Source organism: Portunus trituberculatus, chromosome 31, assembly GCF_017591435.1.
Source record: "Portunus trituberculatus isolate SZX2019 chromosome 31, ASM1759143v1, whole genome shotgun sequence".
Classification (NCBI taxonomy): domain Eukaryota; kingdom Metazoa; phylum Arthropoda; class Malacostraca; order Decapoda; family Portunidae; genus Portunus; species Portunus trituberculatus.
In genome coordinates, this window is record NC_059285.1 from 2656622 (window position 1) to 2678999 (window position 22378).

General features: G+C 40.6%; 2 protein-coding genes across 6 annotated transcripts in view; one reads left to right on the plus strand and one right to left on the minus strand.

Annotated features, from left to right (window-relative positions):
* Positions 1 to 22378, plus strand: part of LOC123511664 (baculoviral IAP repeat-containing protein 6-like) — a 68912-nt gene that overhangs the window by 34216 nt on the left and 12318 nt on the right. For 2 of the 5 annotated variants that reach the window (XM_045267714.1, XM_045267715.1), the window contains exons 23-53: positions 749 to 889; positions 1688 to 2216; positions 2662 to 2825; positions 3311 to 3457; positions 3649 to 3852; positions 4411 to 4638; positions 4967 to 5178; positions 5733 to 5998; positions 6271 to 6455; positions 6812 to 7069; positions 7267 to 7435; positions 7825 to 8166; positions 8567 to 8708; positions 10149 to 10407; positions 10953 to 11066; positions 11632 to 11777; positions 12754 to 12886; positions 13194 to 13298; positions 13585 to 13852; positions 13974 to 14182; positions 14482 to 14674; positions 15782 to 16006; positions 16441 to 16550; positions 16721 to 16981; positions 17093 to 17213; positions 17333 to 17606; positions 17921 to 18186; positions 18935 to 19256; positions 19525 to 19689; positions 19862 to 20088; positions 21782 to 22087. In XM_045267714.1, the coding sequence (XP_045123649.1) occupies positions 749 to 889; positions 1688 to 2216; positions 2662 to 2825; positions 3311 to 3457; positions 3649 to 3852; positions 4411 to 4638; positions 4967 to 5178; positions 5733 to 5998; positions 6271 to 6455; positions 6812 to 7069; positions 7267 to 7435; positions 7825 to 8166; positions 8567 to 8708; positions 10149 to 10407; positions 10953 to 11066; positions 11632 to 11777; positions 12754 to 12886; positions 13194 to 13298; positions 13585 to 13852; positions 13974 to 14182; positions 14482 to 14674; positions 15782 to 16006; positions 16441 to 16550; positions 16721 to 16981; positions 17093 to 17213; positions 17333 to 17606; positions 17921 to 18186; positions 18935 to 19256; positions 19525 to 19689; positions 19862 to 20088; positions 21782 to 22087 (6691 nt within the window). The remainder of the gene's footprint in view (positions 1 to 748; positions 890 to 1687; positions 2217 to 2661; positions 2826 to 3310; positions 3458 to 3648; positions 3853 to 4410; positions 4639 to 4966; positions 5179 to 5732; positions 5999 to 6270; positions 6456 to 6811; positions 7070 to 7266; positions 7436 to 7824; positions 8167 to 8566; positions 8709 to 10148; positions 10408 to 10952; positions 11067 to 11631; positions 11778 to 12753; positions 12887 to 13193; positions 13299 to 13584; positions 13853 to 13973; positions 14183 to 14481; positions 14675 to 15781; positions 16007 to 16440; positions 16551 to 16720; positions 16982 to 17092; positions 17214 to 17332; positions 17607 to 17920; positions 18187 to 18934; positions 19257 to 19524; positions 19690 to 19861; positions 20089 to 21781; positions 22088 to 22378) is intronic. The other 3 variants (XM_045267717.1, XM_045267718.1, XM_045267716.1) reach the window with 2 other exon arrangements.
* Positions 20095 to 20860, minus strand: LOC123511666 (platelet glycoprotein Ib alpha chain-like). The gene is made up of 2 exons (XM_045267720.1): positions 20508 to 20860; positions 20095 to 20397 (listed from the first exon to the last, which is right to left on the minus strand). The coding sequence occupies exons 1-2, from the start codon at positions 20589 to 20591 to the stop codon at positions 20134 to 20136; spliced, it is 348 nt and encodes a 115-aa protein (XP_045123655.1). The 5' UTR covers positions 20592 to 20860; the 3' UTR covers positions 20095 to 20133.

Genomic DNA, 22378 nt, shown 5'->3' on the forward strand with positions numbered 1-22378 from the left:
ATATATATATATATATATATATATATATATATACACACACACAGATTTTTTCAAACAATGGGCAGAATCAGTGAGGTTGATTTCATCATGCTTTTACTAGCATGCTACATTTGAAATGTCACTTGTAATTTGTCAGTGTTGTAACAGTCTTTCTCTTTTTTATGGAAATACTAGTAGACCTTGAACAGTCAGTCAAAGGATACTGAAAAGTCATGGAAGTAGTCAGTGAAGGCTGCTCTTATATGGCAGGACATGTGGTGTCAAGTCTGAATTTGGCAAATCAGAAATATTCCAGGATCATGAGTAGTGAGATTACAAATACCAAGAAGCCATTATGCATTACTGAAGTATAATTGAGCATCTTCTTATAAAACAAGCATTTGTCTTGTATGCTTATTATCTGAGCACTTCTGTATTATTGTCTCCTCCCTCATCAAGTACACATCATTAAATAGTAGTGGCAGTGGCTGCTCCAGGATCTTCTTAAAGGGTGGCTTGGGGGTCCTTCTTGAGAGCAATGGGGCTGAGGTGGTCCAAGCACCAAAAGTATGAGGCAACAAGATAGGGAACAGTAATTTATTTGAGAATCACATGAGTGATTAAGGTGGTTGTGGCTTCAGGTGCCACCACAGAGTCTTGATTGAGCTGTCTACCTTGTGTCAGTGTCAGTGCTGTAGTGATGTTGCTGGGGCAGTAATTGATCGATCCTTGCCATTGTCCTCTCTGACTCTCACTTTGCATTGGGCAGCTGCACAAGGCAGTTGAGGACATGGCTGTCAAAAACCAGGCAGTGGAACTGTTGTTGGCCAAGAAGGCAACCAAGACATACCTGGAGAAGCTGCAGACCCTCAGTGATCAGCTTGCTTCCATGAAGCACTGCCTGCAGAAGGTGGGCCAACAAGTGAAGTAAAATAAGTCCAGACATGTGAATCAGTAGACAAAGAACTAAATTTGCTGTATTCTTCTTTTTCTTTAAATCACTGTCATCTGTAATGGTAAATAATTTGAATAATTTTCACGGAAAATTTTGTGAAAGTCTGTAACCTTTCTGTGGTCATGTCAGAGTATTTGTCTGGTCTGTGCTTTACATTTGTGGCAAAAACAAATATCCTTTAATTGCTCCATTATTTTCCCATTGAGATATTATGGACACAAGTTAACTGTCTTAGTGAAGATTATAGAAACAAGAAGGCTGGCTTATCAAAACAAGCTTGAATCATTTCTTGGGATTTGATCTTATTCTAAGTTTGTTGTTTTGAAAATGTTAAGACAGTTAATTTTGTTGTTGAGTTTCTTGCCTTGGTTGTGCATAAGATCATCATTCATATTTGATTTGACGTGAGTTTGATCGTCAGATGTTTTGCAAAGTTGGAAATGTGTATGTGTTTTTATTATATCTTTAGTAGAATTAATGATTATCACTTCAACCAAGACATTTTTTCTGCCTTGTATGTAATTAGATAATCTTATGGCTGCTTTACATTTATAATATTTCATATATATATATATATATATATATATATATATATATATATATATATATATATATATATATATATATATATTTGTTTTAAGGGTTTGTAAGAAGCATGACAGTATTTTAAAAGGATTTGAAATGCCTGAAAATCCTTCGGCTAAAATACTGCAGTGGAGGTGAAGCAAGGGCTTGATGTGGCTTTCTTCACAGGCTAAGCAGCGCACTCAGACCCTGGCCAAGGTGGTGGCAGCTGAGAACTCCACCTCGCCAGCACTGCTGCCCCTCGATGGACCAGTCAAGGATGGGGAGGCAAAGGAGGAGGTCAGCACCATCTCATCATCTAGCAGCTCATCAGAGGCCACTCCAGACCATGAAAGTATTGATGCCATGCTCTTGGCTGAAATCCAAGCTTTAGACTTGAAATTAATTTATGCAGACAAGAAGGAGTCTGAAGTAGCTAAGCAAGTTGGCGGACCAAGTTCATATGCAAAGAGGAAAAGTGAGGAAGATGTAAGTTCCATAGAAAGCAAGGCATCTACTCCTTCAGGCAGCCATCCCCAGGTCAAGGATGGATCAGGAGGAGGAGGGAAGAAAGGTCCAACAGTCCAGAATACCTTGGGTGCCCCATGGCAGCAGCTCCTCTCACTTCCCCCGCAGCAAATGCTTGTCATTGAAAGGATGCACTCTGGGGCACGCCGTTTTGTTGTCCTAGACTTTGGCTCCCCAGTACTGCTGACTGGTAAGCACTTATACTTTGTCCACTTGAACACATTTTTCTTTGTATGTAGAAGGTAAAATGTAAAACTTAGATTTGTCTGAAGAAAGGAAATTTATTAAAAGCTTTAAGAAACACATTGCATATGTATTTATGGTACTTAATATGGAGTCAACTTAACTTCTTATTTGTATCTATTGTATTCTTAATCTTAGAAGTCATATGTTAACTTAATCTGTGTTAATACTTGTTAACTATAACTCTTTTTAAGATACTGCATTTCACTATTTCCATCTTGACACAAGTCTATTTCTTTTTTTGACGTGTTTTCTATATACGTACATTTCAATTTTCTCCAGCCATGGTGCCATCAAGTATAATTTATTTATTTATTTATTTATTCATTCATTTATTCTTTAACCTGTTCCTCTGAGAATCTAGGTCACACTCATTGTACATTGTTTTGTAGATGTGGTTATCCCTGCCTGTGGTGACCTAGTGTCCCTCAGCATTGACATCTGGATGACTGGTGAGGACATGGATGGGGAGCGGCTGGTAGTGGCCTCTGACATTGGCTTGAGGCCACTGATACTTGCTGATCTGCAACCCCCTCCCCTTTGTCGATACTTGAAGGTATGTCTGTTTGTTGATTGCTCAAATTTTCTTCTTAGTTTAGGCTAATAAATAATCTTGGCTTGTATACAATTGTGAATAAAGTGAAGGATGTAGAATTGTGTGGTAGACTAAGAACAGATGAAAAATAATTACTATAATTGACTAATGAAAAAGAACAGAAAGAATAAACTTATTATTACTCGTTATTAAGGCAAAGGTGCCAGCAATAGAATTAATGTATGGATAGGGAAGGTAATTAAACATGATGTTTTACATAGCAGTCACTACAAACCAAAATTAGGCAGAACTAGTAAAGGGAACTAGTCAGGTGCTTGAGTAACTGCACTGCTGGGAAGGTAGATTGTCATTAATTCATGGGAAATCAGTTTTAGTGATTTGTATGTGAAAAGCCTAATGAAATAATAAGGATTTAGAAGCCGAGTTCACTGCTCTTTGCCACCTCTACTCAATTTCTTGTCTCATCTCACCCTCATGGCTTTCAGGTCACCACCTTAGGGAGGTACGGAATGAACAGCTCCTCCCAGTGCCGCATTCCTGTGGGTGCCTTTTATGGCCACACTCTCATCCTACCTTGGCAGTTGCAGCCAGATGAGGTGCAGCCAACTGTAGTTAATAAACAGTCAGCTCAGGTAACTTGGATATTGAGAGCCTTTTGGAAAGTATATGATTGTGATAACACAAATGCAGGAGATATTGATTGCATAAGATGAGCATTTGAAGGATTTGAAGGAATTGAAATCATTGGAACTTATATTTAACATAAAAACTGGAAATCACATTATTCTAATTCTATTATCATTAATAATTTCACTTGTAACAGACACAACTGACAGTACTGGCCAGTGTTGTTGAAGACATTGGCTGCCGGTACAGCTTGGCATGCAGCAAGCTCCGGGCCTTGCTGCACCCTCTCCTCATGAGTCCCACCACTCCCTCAACACCTCACACATCCTTTGGTGCTGCAGAGCTTCCCTACAGCTCTCGTGATGCAGACTTAGAGAGAAAGATAACCCATGCCTTTCAGGTATAGCACAGTGCAGATTTCATTAAGTGCAAGGAATTTGTGAGGAGTCTGGAATGCATATAGTAAGAGAGATATGTAACTGATCATGCAATACTGTAAGGAAGTAGGACATTGAAAAGTCTTCATTTTGCAATTCCTGTCCTAACTAGAACTGTATGATGAAGCTGTTTGAAAAACTTTTGGGTTAACAATAATAGTGAGGTATTACAAAAGTCTGTAATTTCTTTTTATGTGAAGTTTCCTGTAGACTGTAATTTTTATATAGACAAATTTTTATTGATAGAAAAATCACACAAGTTATGAAAGTGTTGTGGCATATTTTGGTGTTGGGAGGGACAAAATGTTCTGTCTAATGTTGAAAGAAATCTTTCACTTTCCCGGATATGAGGCACTTCTTTCTATGGAGAAATCGGTTGTACTCAATTAAGTCATAAATCAGTATATATGTATATGTCCTAGTTATACTGACTGGTTATTATTAATTAATAATTTGGTTTATTGGCAAAGAGAGTTCATGTATGCACACCTACCTTTCTCACTTCTGTCTGTCTTCATCAGGAATGTATGTTGGAGCAGCAGCACCTCAATCTGGTTGTGTCTGTGATGCGTCGCCTGCAGTCTGTGGGTGGGAGCATAGGAGATCCTGGGGGAGCAGCCCCTTACTCTCCATCCTCTGCCAAGAATCAACACTCAGCCACCACAGCCTCCTCAGACAAACTAGCCACACTCATGCAGTATCTCCTTGACTGCCTCCTCACTCTCTCCCTTCCCATCTCTGGCATGGCTGTAAGTACTTGCATCTATGTAATTCCTAGTGTGAAAATTTGTTTGCCATTCATACATGCTCAAATTGTCAAGGAATTTTTTGTTGGTTCAAGGAAATCTTTGGTAGGATACCTAAAAAAAATATTTTAATGAATATTGGGAAAGCTAAGGTTTTAAGAGTGGGTGGTTCGAGTGATGGCAATAAATGTTCTAGATGTTAATGCACAATAAAGTGTAAATGAGGGAATGGAAGGTAATAAGTCTAATGTAATTAATGGTGTGCATCAGGAGTCCATTTCAAGCCACCCATATTTATTCATTAATATTTACTTGTTTTTTTACTTGACAGGTGCCCCACAACCTGGTGGAATGGTGTGGACCAGATCAGGCAAGAGTCCTGGTAGAGCAGGTATGTGTCCGAGGCCCAAAAGCAGCACAGGTTGGAGTGGCCTCCCTGCTGGCCCGTCTGTGTGCTGGCCAGCCTTGGTGGGGTGACTTTTTAGCCTCTACAATGGTCAGTCTCTTCACGGCTACCAACACTCTCCACTTCCCTGCTACCAGGTAGGAACTGAATTTTTTTTTATTTCTGTTGATGAAATGTCATTGTAAGACCTCATAACAGTGATTGATTAGAGCATCCCATCACTAGTCTTCATTACTACATCTGAATACTTCACACTATTTAGTACAACAAAATATATTAGTGATTTAACTACTGGAAAAATTTTTGTTTCCTTTGGTTGTTTACATGTCATTTGACTCTAGAACCTCACTTGAAGATAGTCACAAAGGCAACACAGAGAGCAGGCTTCATCATATAGAAATAGCAGTTGAGATCTTGCATTTCCATTGATAGTGATGTAGTTCATATCCTTTCCTTGTAGTTGCCTCTAGAATCACAGTTTACTTGAAAAGATGAAAGTATAACTAATTCATGTTTTGCAGTTATATGTATAGGTGAAGGAATTAATATAAGCATTGACAATTTCAGTTGATTTTTATGTGGACTTCATAGCTGTAGTGAATGAGCCAAGAAGTAATTTTGCTGAGATGGCTAAGTTGGTGTTTGAAGCTGTATTGTTGCCATTCTGTTTCACACTGTTTTTCTTCCCCAGAGTGTTTGCGCTGCTTACATTCCTTGGCCAGAAAAGTGTAGGAAGCGGGCGAGGGAGTCAGGTGATTGATGCTATTCTCCGCGCACTCTCAGCTCAACTTCATGGCACTGCAGCCCCAGTGCCAGACCCAGTGTGGCCTTCTTGGACCACTGGTGGCCCTCATGTTGACACACACCTTGTATCTTGGTTATTACTGTACCTGTCCCTTTGTCTGGATGCTCTCACTCCAGCAAGGAAAACTGAGGCTGAGAAGACTAAAGACGGTGGTAAGTGTTGCTTTCTAGAATTTACACTCCTAAACATATTACTCACACTTGAATTTTTCTATATGTTCCTGAACAAATTATTCAAACTTGAATTCATTCTATAAAGGATTATCAGGACCCCTAACGAATTAAATTATGAGCAAACTTCCCAGAACTTTGAAGTATATGCCATTCTTTTTCATGCTTTAGAGAGAGAGAGAAAGAGATAATTAAAGCATAATAGTAAAGAATTTTCTTTGCATATTATATATGATGGGTTTTGTTTGGCACAGGAGGAGGGGGCCGATGGGCCTGGCTAGCTGCTGAGAGTTGTCTTCAGCGGCGGGGTAGTGAGACCGGCCGCAGCGCTCCACGGGCACCACGGGAAAGGCTACGAAAGAGACTAGTTCACAATCAGAAGCAGCAGCTGGTTAACTTGGAAACAGCCACAAAATCCCTTGGAGAAGTAGGCTCTGGGGTATGCATTGTGCTGTTGTGGTTTTGGATTTGGATTGATGTACAGTGTAAAGATATAGAGGAGACTTTACCACAAACAATTGTGGTCACACTTGATAGTTAACCACAGAAATTACTCTAAGACAAAGAGCATGTATTTTGTATCAGTATTTCTTGTTTGTCATATGTAGTATTAATAATGACCATTATGGGAATAGGGACTTCCCAGCATAATGTCTTTATTACTTCATGAGACAAGACATGACTGGCGTCTTGTCTTGACTATTTGCCTTTAAGGGATGGTTTATCCTGGTATAAAAAGTGTATATAGACATTGGCAACTAATGTTCTTGATTTTGCTAACTTTCTCTCTTGTAGCAGGTACTAGGAGCCCTCAGCGGGGAGATTTACCACAAATTAGATACCATTCGTCGCTCCATTGTGAGGCGCTATTCACGCACCACATCCACATCCTCTGGCACTGCTGGATCTCGCAAAGATGACTCAGACACCCCAGGGGAAACCTTCACCACATTGGATCGAGCCACCTCCCTGTCTGTGGCTCATGGCCTGGTCAAGCTCCTCATGAATTCTAGTTCACCATGCTGTGTGGATTCTTTCCTTCTGACTTGTAAGGTAGGATCATTAATAGTTTTCTCCCATATTTTTGTAGAGTAAGTGTGCAGCATTTGCAGTTCAGTGTATGAAATTGGTACTTACATCAGTCTTTGCAAAGGCCAAGATATGAAAAGATTGTTTCCATGAGTTATTTTAGTTTCACATCTATCATTGTACAGTATATATGGAAAGATGTGTAATTTGTTATGTTGCAGGTAATTGGGGGACTTGTCAGTGTAGTACGACCTAGCCCAGCTCTGGGGGAGATTGTGAGCAGTGACCAACTTGGAGCCCTGCTACGTCATGCCCTCACCCTGGATACAACATGGGGTGCCCCCTGGGCCCTTCATGCCCTCACCTGTCTGCTGCAGGATGTGTTGGAAGGTAGGCCAGCACACTAGTTGATTTCATTGGTAATAGCTCATTCATGAATGCAATTTTTGTTTTGATTTCTTGAAGTGTTTTCACATGAATTGTGTTTAGGAAATCAAGTGCATACAATTTCTAAGTAGGATACAGTCAAAAGCTTATAATTCCTCTTTTTGTATCCAATTTTGCAATCCAATGACTTGTTTCTCTTAATGATTTCAACTGTTGCTTTCTTTACACTTCCAGGAATATCACAATTTCTAAATGTTATGGGAAGATGTAGAAATTAAAGATGTATGCAGTTAACATTTATAGTAGTATTGTTTTGAAAGAGAAAGTTCTGTAAGGAATTAGATATCTGACATTTGGCTTTGCTCTTAGTCATTGTTATTGTGGTGTTGCAGGAGAGCGGGTGTGTGGTGCGGTAGTGGTGGTGAGTGCCGACCACCATCGAGAGGATGTTGACAACTTTGATTTGGTGCTGGATGCTGCTCGATCCTCCGCCACCACCTCCCTATCTGCACCCAGCCAGCCAGGGCCCTCAGGAATATCTAGTGGGACAGCCAATGGCACTACTGATGAAGGAGCTGCTGCTGCCTCCCCCCAAGAGGAAACCAATGGAACACTAGGGCAATGCGTGGCCACACAGAACTGCCAGGCAGACCAGTCAGCCACATCCCTCAGTCCACCAGTGGTCAGCATGGCTACGACTCATTACACTCCTCTGGATGAAGATGACCTACCAGGTAAGTGCAGGAGTAGTAAAGGAAATGCATACATATTTCAAGTTTTTAGACAAATAGGATAAAAAAAGAAAAAAAAAAAAAAAAAATATATATATATATATATATATATATATATATATATATATATATATATATATATATATATATATATATATATATATATGTATAATTAATCATAAGAGTGGACATTTAAAGTATTCTTCAGCAGAAATTTCACTGAGTTTAACCTGAAATGAACCAATAGTATGCTTGCATAGTGAAAGGTTGTGTGTTAGACCATTCATCTTTACATCAATCAGTCTCAATGAGCTTTCCTAATGAATGCTTGGAATTCATATTTTATAGTAGGATCTTCATCATGTGCCATACAGTTTCTTGACCACTTATGTTCATGTGACAGGAAAATACGCATTCCTAGACCTGGATGACAGCTCTGAGAGTGAAGACATGATAGGGGAGTACCTGGCAGACATGGCGCCCCCATTCACTACCACTGCCTCCACCACCAACACCTTCACCTCCATTGAGCTGGCCATGTCAAAGTAAGACTTTTTAAAAAAAGTTCATGTTTTTGCACATATTTGCATGTGTGTGTGTGTGTGTGTGTGTGTGTGTATTTACCTAGTTGTACTATTTTACAGGCTTCAAGTGGGGCTTATAGTGATCTTTTTCCATATCTGTTTTTATTCAACTTTTCTTTAGATTTATGCCCATTTTCTGCTGTTACAATCTCTTCACTCAGTCTGCTCGAGATGTCCACCATCATACATAGAAAAGCTAAACTTTTTAATGTTCTTCAAATATTGACTTCGTGGTCTTGGAGTGTCCTCTCGTCCTTCTATCTTCATCTTCAGTCAGTGATACCATGTCTTGTCTTTCTATCTTTTCCATACTATCTTGTAAATGATTATTAGATCTCCTCTCTCCTGTCTATCCTTCCGAGTTGGTAGTCCCAATTCCTTCAGTTTTTCTTCATAGGTAAAGTCCTTCATTTCTGGCACTATCTTTGTAGCTATTCTTTGAATTCTTTCTTCTAATTTCTTTATATTCTTTTGCATATGTGGAGACCACACTACTGCTGCATATTCAAGTCTGGGTTTTCTCGTAATGGTTAAAATTTTTTCATCATACTCTTACTTTGTCATTCTTGTGTGTGTGTGTGTGTGTGTGTAATAATAATAATATACGGTTTATTAATTTGGCAGTGCCACAAAAAGTTTACACTGAAAATGTACAGTGGGGGGGGACATTAAAACAATTAAATCCTTAACGTAACTATGAATCTAACTTAACCAAGAATTAACTGTGTGTGTGTGTGTGTGTGTGTGTGTGTGTGTGTGTGTGTAATTCACTGTTTGATCTGCTGCAGTCTCTGACGAGACAGCCAGACGTTACCCTACAGAACGAGCTCAGAGCTCATTATTTCTGATCTTGGGATAGGTCTGAGACCAGGCACACACCACACACCGGGACAACAAGGTCACAACTCCTCGATTTACATCCCGTACCTACTCACTGCTAGGTGAACAGGGGCTACACGTGAAAGGAGACACACCCAAATATCTCCACCCGGCCGGGGAATCGAACCCCGGTCATCTGGCTTGTGAAGCCAGTGCTCTAACCACTGAGCTACCGGGCCGTGTGTGTGTGTGTGTGTGTGTGTGTGTGTGTGTGTGTGTGTGTGTGTGTGTGTGTGTGTTGCTTACCAGGAGGATCCATCATTTAAGCAAAGTTGGTGCAGTTCTTTTTCTAGGAATGCTTTTATCAAGTTTAATATTCTTGAAATTATAAATTATTTTTTTTATCCAGATCTGTCTTACTGTATATCCATTTTGAAGGAACTAAATTTCTCAACATCACTTTTAACATTTTGTCTTTGATATTCATGTGCTTTCACCTGTCTCTTATGTATGAACATAAAGAACAACATATTTTTTTCCTTGTTCATGAATTATTCATTGCTTTCTTTTTAAACTTTGCAGTAGTTTTCCACCTTCATACCTTGCACCAACACTGCCCAACCACCCAAACAATCGCTGTGGCAAGGACACAAGGGGCAGCATTGGTGGCGAGGCAGTCGGTGCTCCATTGGCCTGCTCTCCATACCCAGGCCTGGAACATTCAACAGCTGTGGATGCAAGACTGGAAGCTGGTGTCTCACTCTTGTCTGAACTTAGACTACATATGATGGCTGCTGTCCACACGTCCCGTCTTTCCTTGGCTGTTACTGCTCCTCTCAAGGTAGTATTAGTGGTTCAAGAATTTCAGTTGTAAGTGTCTTATGATATTTACTCATCAAAGGTTAGATTTTAACACCTATTGTTATTGTTACTTCACTTACTATGTATGTGAATTACAGAAGTGGATTTTAAAGAGCAACATACCTTTAAATCCTAAACAGGCTGTAAATACACTTTTCCTTTTGGGTTGTGGGTATCTATGAGTCACTGCCTTGTATTTGTCTTGCACAATATGATAGAATTCTTCTTGTCTTGAGATATTTGCATGTTGCTCATTTCTCTTTGTTTCTAAAAAAAACAATGAAATTACTAATTTTACAATAAACAATTTTTTTTTTTTTTTTTTTTTTTTTTTTTTTTTAATGTAAAGTATTGTAAGTCAGTGTTAAGTGAATCATATAGATTTTTTTGGTGTTGAAATTTGATATATATTGTTAAAGGATGTAAAGTGATGTAAGATATTTGTACTTATAATATAATACGAGTATTAATGCTTCTAAGTAGTATGTATGTTGAAGTCTTCTCATTGAGTGTATTATGTTGCAGGTTGGGGGCAGTATCTGGGGGGACAATGAGGTGTGTGGGCCAGGTGACCTTACAGCCAGTGTTCACCTACTCACTGATGTCTTCCAGAAGATTCTGCTTCATCTTTCCATGGAGGTAAGGTTCTTCTACCTCTACTTGGTTAGGTATTAGCTCTCTTTTCCATTGTCACCATCTCCTGCTCACTCATAAGCTTCACATTATTCTGTAGATCTTTCATGTGATCTTCCAAGTCAGCTTTGTTGATGCACTCATATCTGCAGTGATAGGTTTGCATGAAAAATATAAATAATATGCTGTTGTTTATGCATACTCAACTGTATAACTGCATTTTATGTTAATTACAAGAAACAGCAAGGCTTTACACACACTTTCATTAGTGGTAAATTTTTTTGGAAATTTTCCCTTGCGGAAACACATGTTTGATAGAGATAAATTCTTTATTCTATTTACTCATGGAGAACAATAAAAGAAATTTACTGTGTAAGCTACTAGATATTTGTTTACAATCTATGAGTGCTGTATCTGTAAAGGAGACTAGATATAGTTAGAACCTTTCCTGTACATGAGTACAAGTACACAATTTTGTAGTTCAGTCTTCAGCTCAGTCATTGCCAGTCTGACCATTTCTATCAAAACCCAAGTATATATTGTTGCAACATATCCTCTTTTCTGCCCACAGTTTGATGGGAGCCATGTGGAGTCAGTGTTAGGGCTGTGGCTGAGCATCAACCTTGAACTGGCAGGGGGCAAGTACACCCCATCCCTAGACCCCACTCTCCCTCTCACTCCCCGTGCTGTATCATCCCTCCTCGCTGCTGTTGTTAGGTGAGTGCAGTGGGTGAGTGGAGTGACTGCATGATATTGCTCTCTCTCTCTCTCTCTCTCTCTCTCTCTCTCTCTCTCTCTCTCTCTCTCTCTCTCTCTCTCTCTCTCTCTCTCTCTCTCTCTCTCTCTCTCTCTCTCTCTCTCTCTCTCTCTCTCAGTAACTTTTATAGACACCATAGTCCCATGTACACCCTTGTGACATAATTAAAATGGAATAGAGTATGTGGCATTTTGTTGACATTCATAGAGTCCCTGTTGTATGAAAGGAAATGAAGCTTGAAGGTAGACCCCTGAACCATTGCATCCATGTCCTAACTGTTAGAATACACACAGGCCTCTACTTGTAAAAAAAAGATCATGTCAAGTGATGTTAAAAAGAACTGATAGTGATTTGTTGTTAGATGTGGTATTAGTGTTTGCTGCACGGGTTTTAATCAAGAATTGTGAAGTGGTTCCGTGAGTTTGCTGTGGTGATCTATTGGTTAAGGTTGGTAGTGAAGCCTTAAGGGAAGAGATGATGTGGTATGTAGTGTAAGTGATGCATTCTGCCTATAAGGAGACAGGTGTTACTGTATTAGGCAAGTTATTTTTTTCAGGTAGAGAAGAGATAATTGTTTTGTTAACAGATGCATTTTTTTTATTTATTTATTTATTTTATTATTTTTTTTTTTTAAGCATAATTAGTTTTTTTTTTATGTACTTGTATACCTGTAGCCATTACTACTCATTTGTGACAATAAAGACAAAACTGTTATTGAATTTTGAGATTATATGGATTAAATAGTAAACTGTTTAAGATGTTAATTTATTTTTCTCTTTGTTGTACATGGTGAAAAGAATGTGTGTAATGAGGATAAAGTAGTGGCATTGTTGCAGAAATGTGGCTATATTGTGAGGACTAAAATGGTCATAGATAGTTACAGTAGAGCAATATTAATACTGTATGTGTGTTTTGAAGAACATGGTTGTATTGCAGGAGTGGCAGTGTCAGCATGAGGTGTTGGTGCCTGGTGCTGCAGACCCTCACCCTCTGCTGCAACCATACCCCCCATGACCCCTCCCCACCACCACCTGCTACTGCTGCTGATCAGTATGATAATGTTGACCTGGTGAGTGGGCCAACACACACACACACACACACACACACACACACACACACACACACACACACACACACACACACACACACACACACACACACATACACACACACACACACACACACTGACCAAATGTGAAAAATCATCAGAACCTGAGATCGTAATTGGAGATCTGTTTGGTCAAAGTGCAAAGGATTTATCTGTCTTTCGTAATTAAGTAGAGTATTGAAAATAATGTGATTATTATGGATACTAGGTATTATAATATTTTGTATCCATTTTTTTCATATCTTTGTTTATTTCCATTGTCTTTCAGAGTGGGCTGGCTATTAACATTGTGACAGATGTTAACTTTGTGCCAACACTTCAGAAGCTCCTGACAGGATCATGCACTGCTGGAGCTGACACTAGAAGTGATGTGGTGGGTATAAGACTTGAGGGTGGATCTTTGCACCTGCAAGAATTTTATTCATGGTAGAAAGCAATCAGATTTGACAAAAATATAGTAGCTATTAAAGGTAAAATTAACAGATAGTCCTGTAAGCAGAATGATAGAGATAGATTCTGAAAAGAAAGAATTTTAGTTGAAATCATGTATTGTTTGTAAGCTGCTGAAGAGAGAACAGAAGCACACTTTTGAGAGCTTACAAAGAGTTGAGATGATTGTAAAGGTGAGTGTGATTTTAATAGACGTCATATTGTTACAGGTGGGCAGCACAGTAACAGGTTTGCTGGAAGACCTGCTGGTGCGGCTGAGAGTACGCTGTGATGTGGCCAGTATTACAAGTGGACCAGGTGCCATCCTGAAGCAGGCTCTTCTCACCCTGGTGGCCCGTCTACTAGAACCTCAGGGAGCCATTTCACTGGCTATGGGTCCATTAGATGCACAATGCTGCCTGCTGGGGACCTTGCTAGCCATGTCCTACGAGGGCCTGGACCGTATGCACACACCCCTGGCCATCATTAGCTCCACAGGTAATGAACAGCCACCCATCTCACCACCACCACCTGTATGTGGCAATCTCAGTTAGCATCACACCTCTTTCAGAGTCCATATGCACCATCATTATGTGTGTGACTACTTGTTCCTTTTCAGTGGTATTGGTTCATAGCCACTTGATGTCCAATGAGGGTGTGACCTATGGAGCCACCAGCCACAGCTCTACTATGCTAGGAGGACTGTTTGCCTCAGTGTTGGGCTCAGATGGCCGGCAGGGACCGGCTCCCTCCCGCCTGGCGTTGCTTTGCTCCCTCCTCAACCTGTCCCGTAAACTCGCTCAGACGCCACTGCACACTTCAACCCAGGTTTGTGTTAAGAAAATTTTGTAGCCTCTTATGAAATACAGTCATTAAGATGATTTCAACTGAATGATTATGCTCATAAGAAATTTTGGGTTTTGAGTATGCCAACATCTTTATTGTCTTACAGGAATTTGTTGATGGGATAATGAATTTCTTTTGAAGGAAATGGTTAATAATTCTTTAAGTGGTATTCACTGGTTTGATTACAGTGAAATCAAGGTATGAAGTTGTTCAAGATGTGTTTTGGGTAGTTTGTTTCTTGTGTTGTGTATCTGCATGCTATTTCATAATAATTTGTTCAGGGTCGAGGTGGTGCGAGTGTGACCCCTGGATATGAGGAGTCTGGCTCCCTCACTGACTCGAGCAAACTGGAGCAGCAGCGTTCAGACCATCCACAGTCTAGCCAGACTGATGAACACAAAGCCAGACTGACTCCTCATCACATCACCTGCCCCCACGCCTCACCCAATACTACACCTTGCCTCACTGATACAGGTAAACACACTTCATGGTACTCATCTGCAAACTACTGCACAAAAAAGCATCTTCATTCTTTGCTTTCCAGCATTCTCATGATTTTCTGACTTTTATTTCAAATAATTTTGCATTTTGTATTCTGTGTTTAGATAGTTAACAAAATCGTATTTTGGTAATCAGAAATATTCTTGTAAGACTTAAGCTCTTCGCTCTTGGCAATAGAAAATTACTCCTGGCACTATATCCGGGCTGGGAGATGGAGGGGGGAATACCTGACTCAGAGGCATCTCTCTCTCTCTCTCTCTCTCTCTCTCTCTCTCTCTCTCTCTCTCTCTCTCTCTCTCTCTCTCTCTCTCTCTCTCTCTCTCTCTCTCTCTCTCTCTCTCTCTCCCAGAAATAAGATTGATAGTGTTTTTCACACTCGGTATGTACATTATGAAATAAGCTCACGCAAATACTAGAGAAAAAAAAATTATAGTTTGCTGGCTCTTGGCCATTTTCTGAAGATGACAAATGACAGAAAATGTGCATTTTTATGGTAAGTAGTCTATTGGTTCCATAAAAATAACAAATCTATTGGTTTCATAAGAAAAATAAAACAAAATTATTGCCAGTAAGGTGTATTAGTATTTTTCCTGTTGTAAGTGAATCATACACCTTTGTAACAATGGTAAAAGTCAAGCAAGCCATCATATTATACACGACCTACATTTTGAAAGATTTCATACAGTATCTGGGAAGAAAATAACACATCATCTTAGTAGAACACAGCCATGACACAGTATGCGCATCCTTAGAGATGTCAGGAACGCTCTGAGGATGCAAAATACGTGTTCCCGTGTTGGAGGGGTTAAGAAATCCAGTTTTTATTATCAATTACTTGTACATGCAATAACTTGATCCATATTATCATTAGCAAATACACTTCCCTATAATATTGAAATAGCACCAGAACTTCCACCTATCTGAGGAAGAGTGAATGTACATAGTCCTTTTTTTTTGGGGGGGAATATTATTGTTTTATTTCTGGAACTACTTAAAGAAAACTTGGGAGATGCAGTGTACACCATCCCTCGGTGCAAGAGATAAAGACATGTCAGGTTACCATTTGTTCATCCTCCACAGTACTGCAGAATGGAGAAACAATGCAGCTGCTCCTGAAGTCTGCTGCAGCATGTGAGGGTGGCAGTGTTTCCATGTTACTGGGGACTGTGGGTGGGGAGGTAACAGAGAAGCTGTGCCTTGGTGAGACTTTGACAGAGGCACTCCACCAGCTGCTTCTCACACTTAACAGCAAGGCCACCTCACCTCACCTCATCTTGGCACCCCTTGTTGCCTTCATCACCCCAGGTAACAAAATTCAGTACAGCTCATATACTCCCACTTCACCTAACTGGTAAAATTTTCTTCCCTTTATTTTAATATATTTAAAGAGAAGGGCATCTCTTCCTTTAGTCCTTTATCATTTTTGGAAACAGAAAGCCTGTTTGACAAATTTCTTGTCTATAATCAATAATATTTGTTTCAATTATATATTTATTATTCAACAGTGTTGATTTCAAGATTAGGCTTAGCTATAATTTTGATGATCAAATATTGCTACATATCATAATTTTGTATCATTGTTTCAGATATCTATATTGAACATAATCTGCACTTAATGACTTACGAAACCCCACTGTTTAATTGTTTCATCATCAGTTATTTTTTGCCTGTACGAACATACAGGGATCATAATCTGACATATTTTAGCATCATAAAAGCCAACTTTCTTTGTCTTCTAGGTGGGTGGTGGAGTCCCCCTTCACTATCTGAGCCAGCCCTCTGCTTCTTCACAAGGGTGCTGGACTGCCCAACCATCCTGGAGCAGTTTGCTGCCATGGGAGGCATGAAGGTGGGTGCAAATCAGCTCACAAACCTTCAAACTCACATACTTCATTTCCATAATCCTCAGTAAACTTCATATTGTTGCCTCAACAACAGTTTGAAAATATAATAAATAGCAAATAAGTTGTAAGTAGATATTTTGTTCTTTACTCAATCTTACTGTCATATTCTTGTCAGATGCTTTGGGAGAATTTGGTGAACAGTGTCGGAATGATGGGTGGTGGTCGAGGAGGCCTAGTGACAGCTGTGATGAACCACCTTGCCCCTCCTCTACCACCCTCTACCCAGAATGCACCTTCTAATAAACGTAATGAACCAATTGAGCAAACTGAAGGCCTGTACAACTTTGCTCCTCTGGCTGTGGTCACATCCAGCAACCCCACTGCCCGACCTGCCAATGTTTTAGTGGACTCCAATCAGCTGTTTCAGAGGACCAAGGTGAGGAAAGCTTAGTTTTATATTTGTTTCTTGGGAAAACTTGACAATTACTTGGTATGTAGATAAGGCTTAATTTTAACAATGAGTAATAATGTCTCAACTTCACCACAGAGTGCACCCTGGTCATACCACTTCTATCCTGATGAAAGCTGGGTGGACCTCACTCTCACACTGCCCTGTGCTGTGTTACTTCATGAAGTCCACCTCTTCCCACACACTGTGTCCCTTGTGTGTGAGTACCTATCCTGCTTAACACTGCATCCTGACCTATTGCTATTTACCTTGACCTCATTTTTTGTTACGTTTGTCTGTGGAAATCATTTTCAAAATGTGATCTGATTCCCTTTGCAGCTTGTCCCTCAGCTGTTTCTGTAGAAGTTGGAGTTGAAGGAGGCTACCTCATGCCAGTAAGCGGACCACTAAGTACAGCTGGCCTCTCTCGGGTGCGGCTCGTTCTGCCCCGGCCAGTGGTGGCATCCATCGTGGTGGTACGGCTCCACCGGCCCCGTGACTCATCAACCTTGGGTCTGTCCCAGTTGAAGCTCCTTGGAACCACCACCTTTAGAGAAGCCTCCAGGGTTACACATGAATCCCCAACCACAGATCACACTCCTCACCGTGCCAGGTATCTCACCATCACTGCTGGTGTTATTACATCACATGGATCATATTCATCATTTGTCTCTAGCTTTTTAACCCTCACTTTTAATTTAGAATCAAAGTGCAACACTCAGAGCTACTTCACTGGAGTCTTGCGTAAAAATGTTGCTTTATTATGGGATCTCCTGAATTATAACTGTCAAGACACAGTATAGACAAATGATATAACAACATTTTCAGTATCTCTTCTTGCTGCCATTCTCAAAGAGATTTACTAAAATTGTATCAGTGCATCTCCCGCACCACATATGGTGTCTTATGTATATTTTTTCCTTTCAGTATGTGGTGGCTTCGTCTCATCTATCACAGTATGTGCCGAGTGGAGGGAGGCCTCAGGATTGGGGTGGAGGCTGGAGCAAGAGTGCCTGGTGTGATGGAAGCATGTGTCACCTTATTGCTCACTCCTCCTGGCCCAATGCACTTAGCTGCTGTTGGGTCAGCTCCTCTAGAGGCCACCACCCTTGCCCTGGCTGCACTCTCCCCTCACCTGCTACACAGTCTCATCATGACCCTGTTGACTCACCCACTACTATGCCAGCCAGCAGGTAACACCACCAAATTTATCTTTGAAACAGCTGCCATCATTATGAACTTTACTTATTTTAGTTTTTTGTCTCTAGCTAAACGAGTTACTTATCATCATATACTCTACATTAATATATTATGCCATTTACCAGATTATAAGCATTAAAAGTATATGAAACTCTGAAGATATTAAGTAAGAATAAGTGATACTTTAGTTAGATGAAGTGTACAGTCAATACATTAGAGCAGTGGTTCTAAAACTTTTCTTGTTAAGAACCCCTTGAGTTATAAGACCATTTACCTTAACCCCAGTAATCTGACGCAGAACAGAATGTTAGTATAGTGACGGACACTAACTCAATATGCAATGGTACTGCAAAGGATATTAGATCAGATATCTAGTACCCCCTGGAAATTTTGTGAACTCCTGGAGGTTCACAAATCCCGGATTGAGAATCCCTGCATTAGAGGATATTTTTTTTTATGCACAGTCAAGTGCTTTATTCATTGAATAAATCCCTATGAAGTAAGTGTTAGTCCAATAAGGTAAAGATCTACAAAAAATAGAAGTTAGGATTATTCATGAGGTAGTTTGGTATCTTCCTGACTAATATTGGGGCAAAAGTGAAGAGAGCAAAAAGTGAATTGATGCCAGACCAATCAGTGTTTCACAAAGAAGTTGAAAAAAAAGCATCACTATCTATGTTTGTATTACAGTAATTCTTTTGCAAAAGACTGGATCTGATTTATCTTTCTTTATTCAATCAGGAGGCACCAACTTGGATGCAGCCATAGCTCTTCTCTATGAGTTGTGTGTGGGAAGCAGCAGCATGGAAGGAGTGTCAGTCCTGCTGTCCTGGCTCAACCACTCTCTCACCTCCCCACTGGCCCAGCCCACCACATCCCACAGTGACCACCACTACAGTCTGGCTCCACCCCTGGCCTGGCCTCACCAGCCTTCCCCTCCCTCTTCTCCAGGGGGAAGTGGTGTCAGCAGTGGGGTGAGTGCTGAGGTGTTGCACTGCATTGCTGCAGTACTCTGGAACACACAACATAACATCACCAACCTTATTACTGATGATCTCTTCAGGTGAGTCCCCTTGTTATTGTCCCGTAGTATATTTGTAAGACATTGCCATGACAGTTTAGTAACTCATGTTTTTACGTGTATAGTCTTTTCTTGAAAAGTAATGTCATAAGTCTTAACTGATAGATATTTTTCTTTGTAAAAAATATGCATTCTTGTCATGTCTGAGATGATCTTGAAAAGTGGAATTCTTAGTATGCAATGTATTCTCTAAAGGTTATGTTGGCTTGCTGTGTATGAGATTGGTAATTATTTTGTGTATTGGCCACAGGCGAGTGTATGAGTGGTCAGAACGCAGTGAAGGGGAAGTTAAGGTTGGCCTGGACCATATCATGTGCTCTATGTGTCATGCTCGGCCACCACTCTTCACACAACTGCTGCTCAATATGAATGTTCTGGCAGCCATTGACAACAACCAGTCCATTACTGATGACAGGTCAGGAGTCTCTCATGAAAAGTTATTTTGGTCTCACTTTACTATTGTACTAGTATTACTAGTTCCTAAGTAAATCTCTATATCAGTCCCAATTTATGATCAGCAATACTCCTGTATCTTAATTATATTATGAGTTTCCTGCATTATTTCATTATGCTATTGTTTCTCACAGGAAAGACAGGGAGGCTGAAATTCGAGCTGCCCGAACAGATGACATGAAGGAGGGTGTGGAGGGCTCATCTGGGGCAGTGGAGGGTCGCCTCATCCTGCAGGATCCCAGTGTCATTTCCCTCACACCAGCCCATCTGCAGACACTGGCCACTGTTGCCCAGTCACCTGAGGCCATTCACCTCATGCTGGACTCAGGATTCCCACTGCTGCTGGTACACGGCATACTGGGTAAGCCTGAATAATGGAAATTTATTAACTCATTCGCCCTGGAAGTTAGAAAACATGCACCGCGCTCCATCCGGGCCCGGATGGAGCGGTGGAGGGGAGTGCGGTGAAGCTGGAGGTGGAGGGCTGTGAGGGAAAGGCGGAGGTGGAGGGGAGTGCTGTGAAGTCGGAGGTGGAGGGCTGTGGCCTGGTGGTGGTGAAGGTGGGTAGAGGAGGCGTCTTGCATTGGGTAGTGGGGAGTGGTGGCTCCAGGCATAGAGGGTGGTGGCGGTCCCTCACCACCCCTACTTCATCCCCACCAGGATCCTCAGACTTGTGGAAAGAGAAAGATAAAATTTAGATTTCATTCAATAAAATTAAGCCTCCATAATATATACAGTATAATATATAATTTGTTTTCATATAATGAATTATATACTTACTAAAATGAAGTACTCCAGCTCCGACACCTGGTATAAGGGCACCTTCACCCTCTTGCCCTCCATGACGAAAGATGAATGGACCATATAGCTTATAAAAATTTGCGAAATATATGGCAATCATGAATTGCCATATTTCTGTCTGTACAGATAGCCTAAAGCGTCTTATATCAGAGTGAAGCATCTCATTTGCGGTAAACACTGTTATTTATTGTTGAAAAGAGTCCCCTAATATATCTAGCATTTGCATGCCAGTATGTGTAGCAAATGGCAACATATACCTGTCATGCAAAATATACATTATTTCAAACGCGAAATAAATTGCGCGCGAACAGAGAGAGAGAGAGAGAGAGAGAGAGAAGCTTCAATATCACACACACACACACACACACACACACACACACACACACACACACACACACACACACACACACACACACACACACACACACACACACACACACACACACACACACACACACACACACACACACACACACACATGAAAACCTGCAAAAACTACGAATGGAAACAGAGAGAGAGAGAGAGAGAGAGAGAGGAGGATAGGATGACATATCACCTGACATGTGAGACTGATAAGTTTTCTCTCTCTCTCTCTCTCTCTCTCTCTCTCTCTCTCTCTCTCTCTCTCTCTCTCTCTCTCTCTCTCTCTCTCTCTCTCTGTCTGTAAGCTGGTGGCTGTGGCTGGCTAAAGCTGACGAAACAGAGAAAAAATAAACCTTCATGTGAAAACTTATTCTTGTCTGCGATATAATAGTTACATATATTCATTTTCCTAGATAATATACATATCTAAGAAAACGAATGGCTGCTGGTTTTCTTGGATACACTCATCTAAAACGCTTATGGCCTGCAAGACACAATAATACGTCCCTGGACTGGAGGTAAGGCTTCTGGACGTATATATACATCACCGGACTGGCGTGCGTAGCCACCATGACGTATATATACGTCCCCGGACTGAAGGGGTTAAGGAATGGCGTGTGTGAAAAGAAAGAAAGAATTCAGCTCATTTACTTTTGTTTCAGAGTAGTTAATTTGGTATATTGTGGAATATACTGTTATATTTGATCTTGCATTCATGATATGGTATTCTTGTCAAATTTGGTAATACACTTGCGTCAATTATTGTAAGACACATGTATGATTTTAAATCTGAGGGCCTCTACATCTGTTTCAAATTTAATAGTAATATACAGTAAGTGTAAGACTGGCAATCCTTTTTTCCCCACTTCTTAAACCATTATTGTTCCCAGAGTGGTGCAAAACAGAGGTGCTACACCAAGTGGAGAGCTGCACCTCACCAAGTGCAGCAGAGAGTGCCACTGACATGGAGAAGGCCAGTGTGGCTGAAAGATCTCGAAGTGCTGAGGATGCTTTCTCTTCAGCTACTGCCCAAGCACCTCCACAGATAACAGCAGCCATTGTGCCCACTCTTACCACCAACCTTGTGGCCCACACCCTGCACAGCCTAGCAGCCCTTTGTGCCGAGACACCCATGAGGGACTGGCTGGGATCGGCTGAAGGGTCCGTCTTCTGGCTCCCTCTCCTAACTGTCTTGGGTGAGTGTGTTCTCTGTTATCTGCTACAAGTTCACACAATGGTCACTAAAGTTGCCATAACACAGTGTGAGGTCACCATTTGGCTCATAATTCACTACCTTTCCAAGACATGCTGATGTTATTGTGTTATGAAGGTTATCCTTCTTGAAATCAAAACATATCTTGGAGATTTATTGAGAAGACTTAGATCTTGTTTTTTGTAACTTTTCTTTTCCTCTTTTAGACACCACATTTACCAACTCATAGATCTCTATTGATAGATCATCTGCATTCTATTATGCAATTACCAGA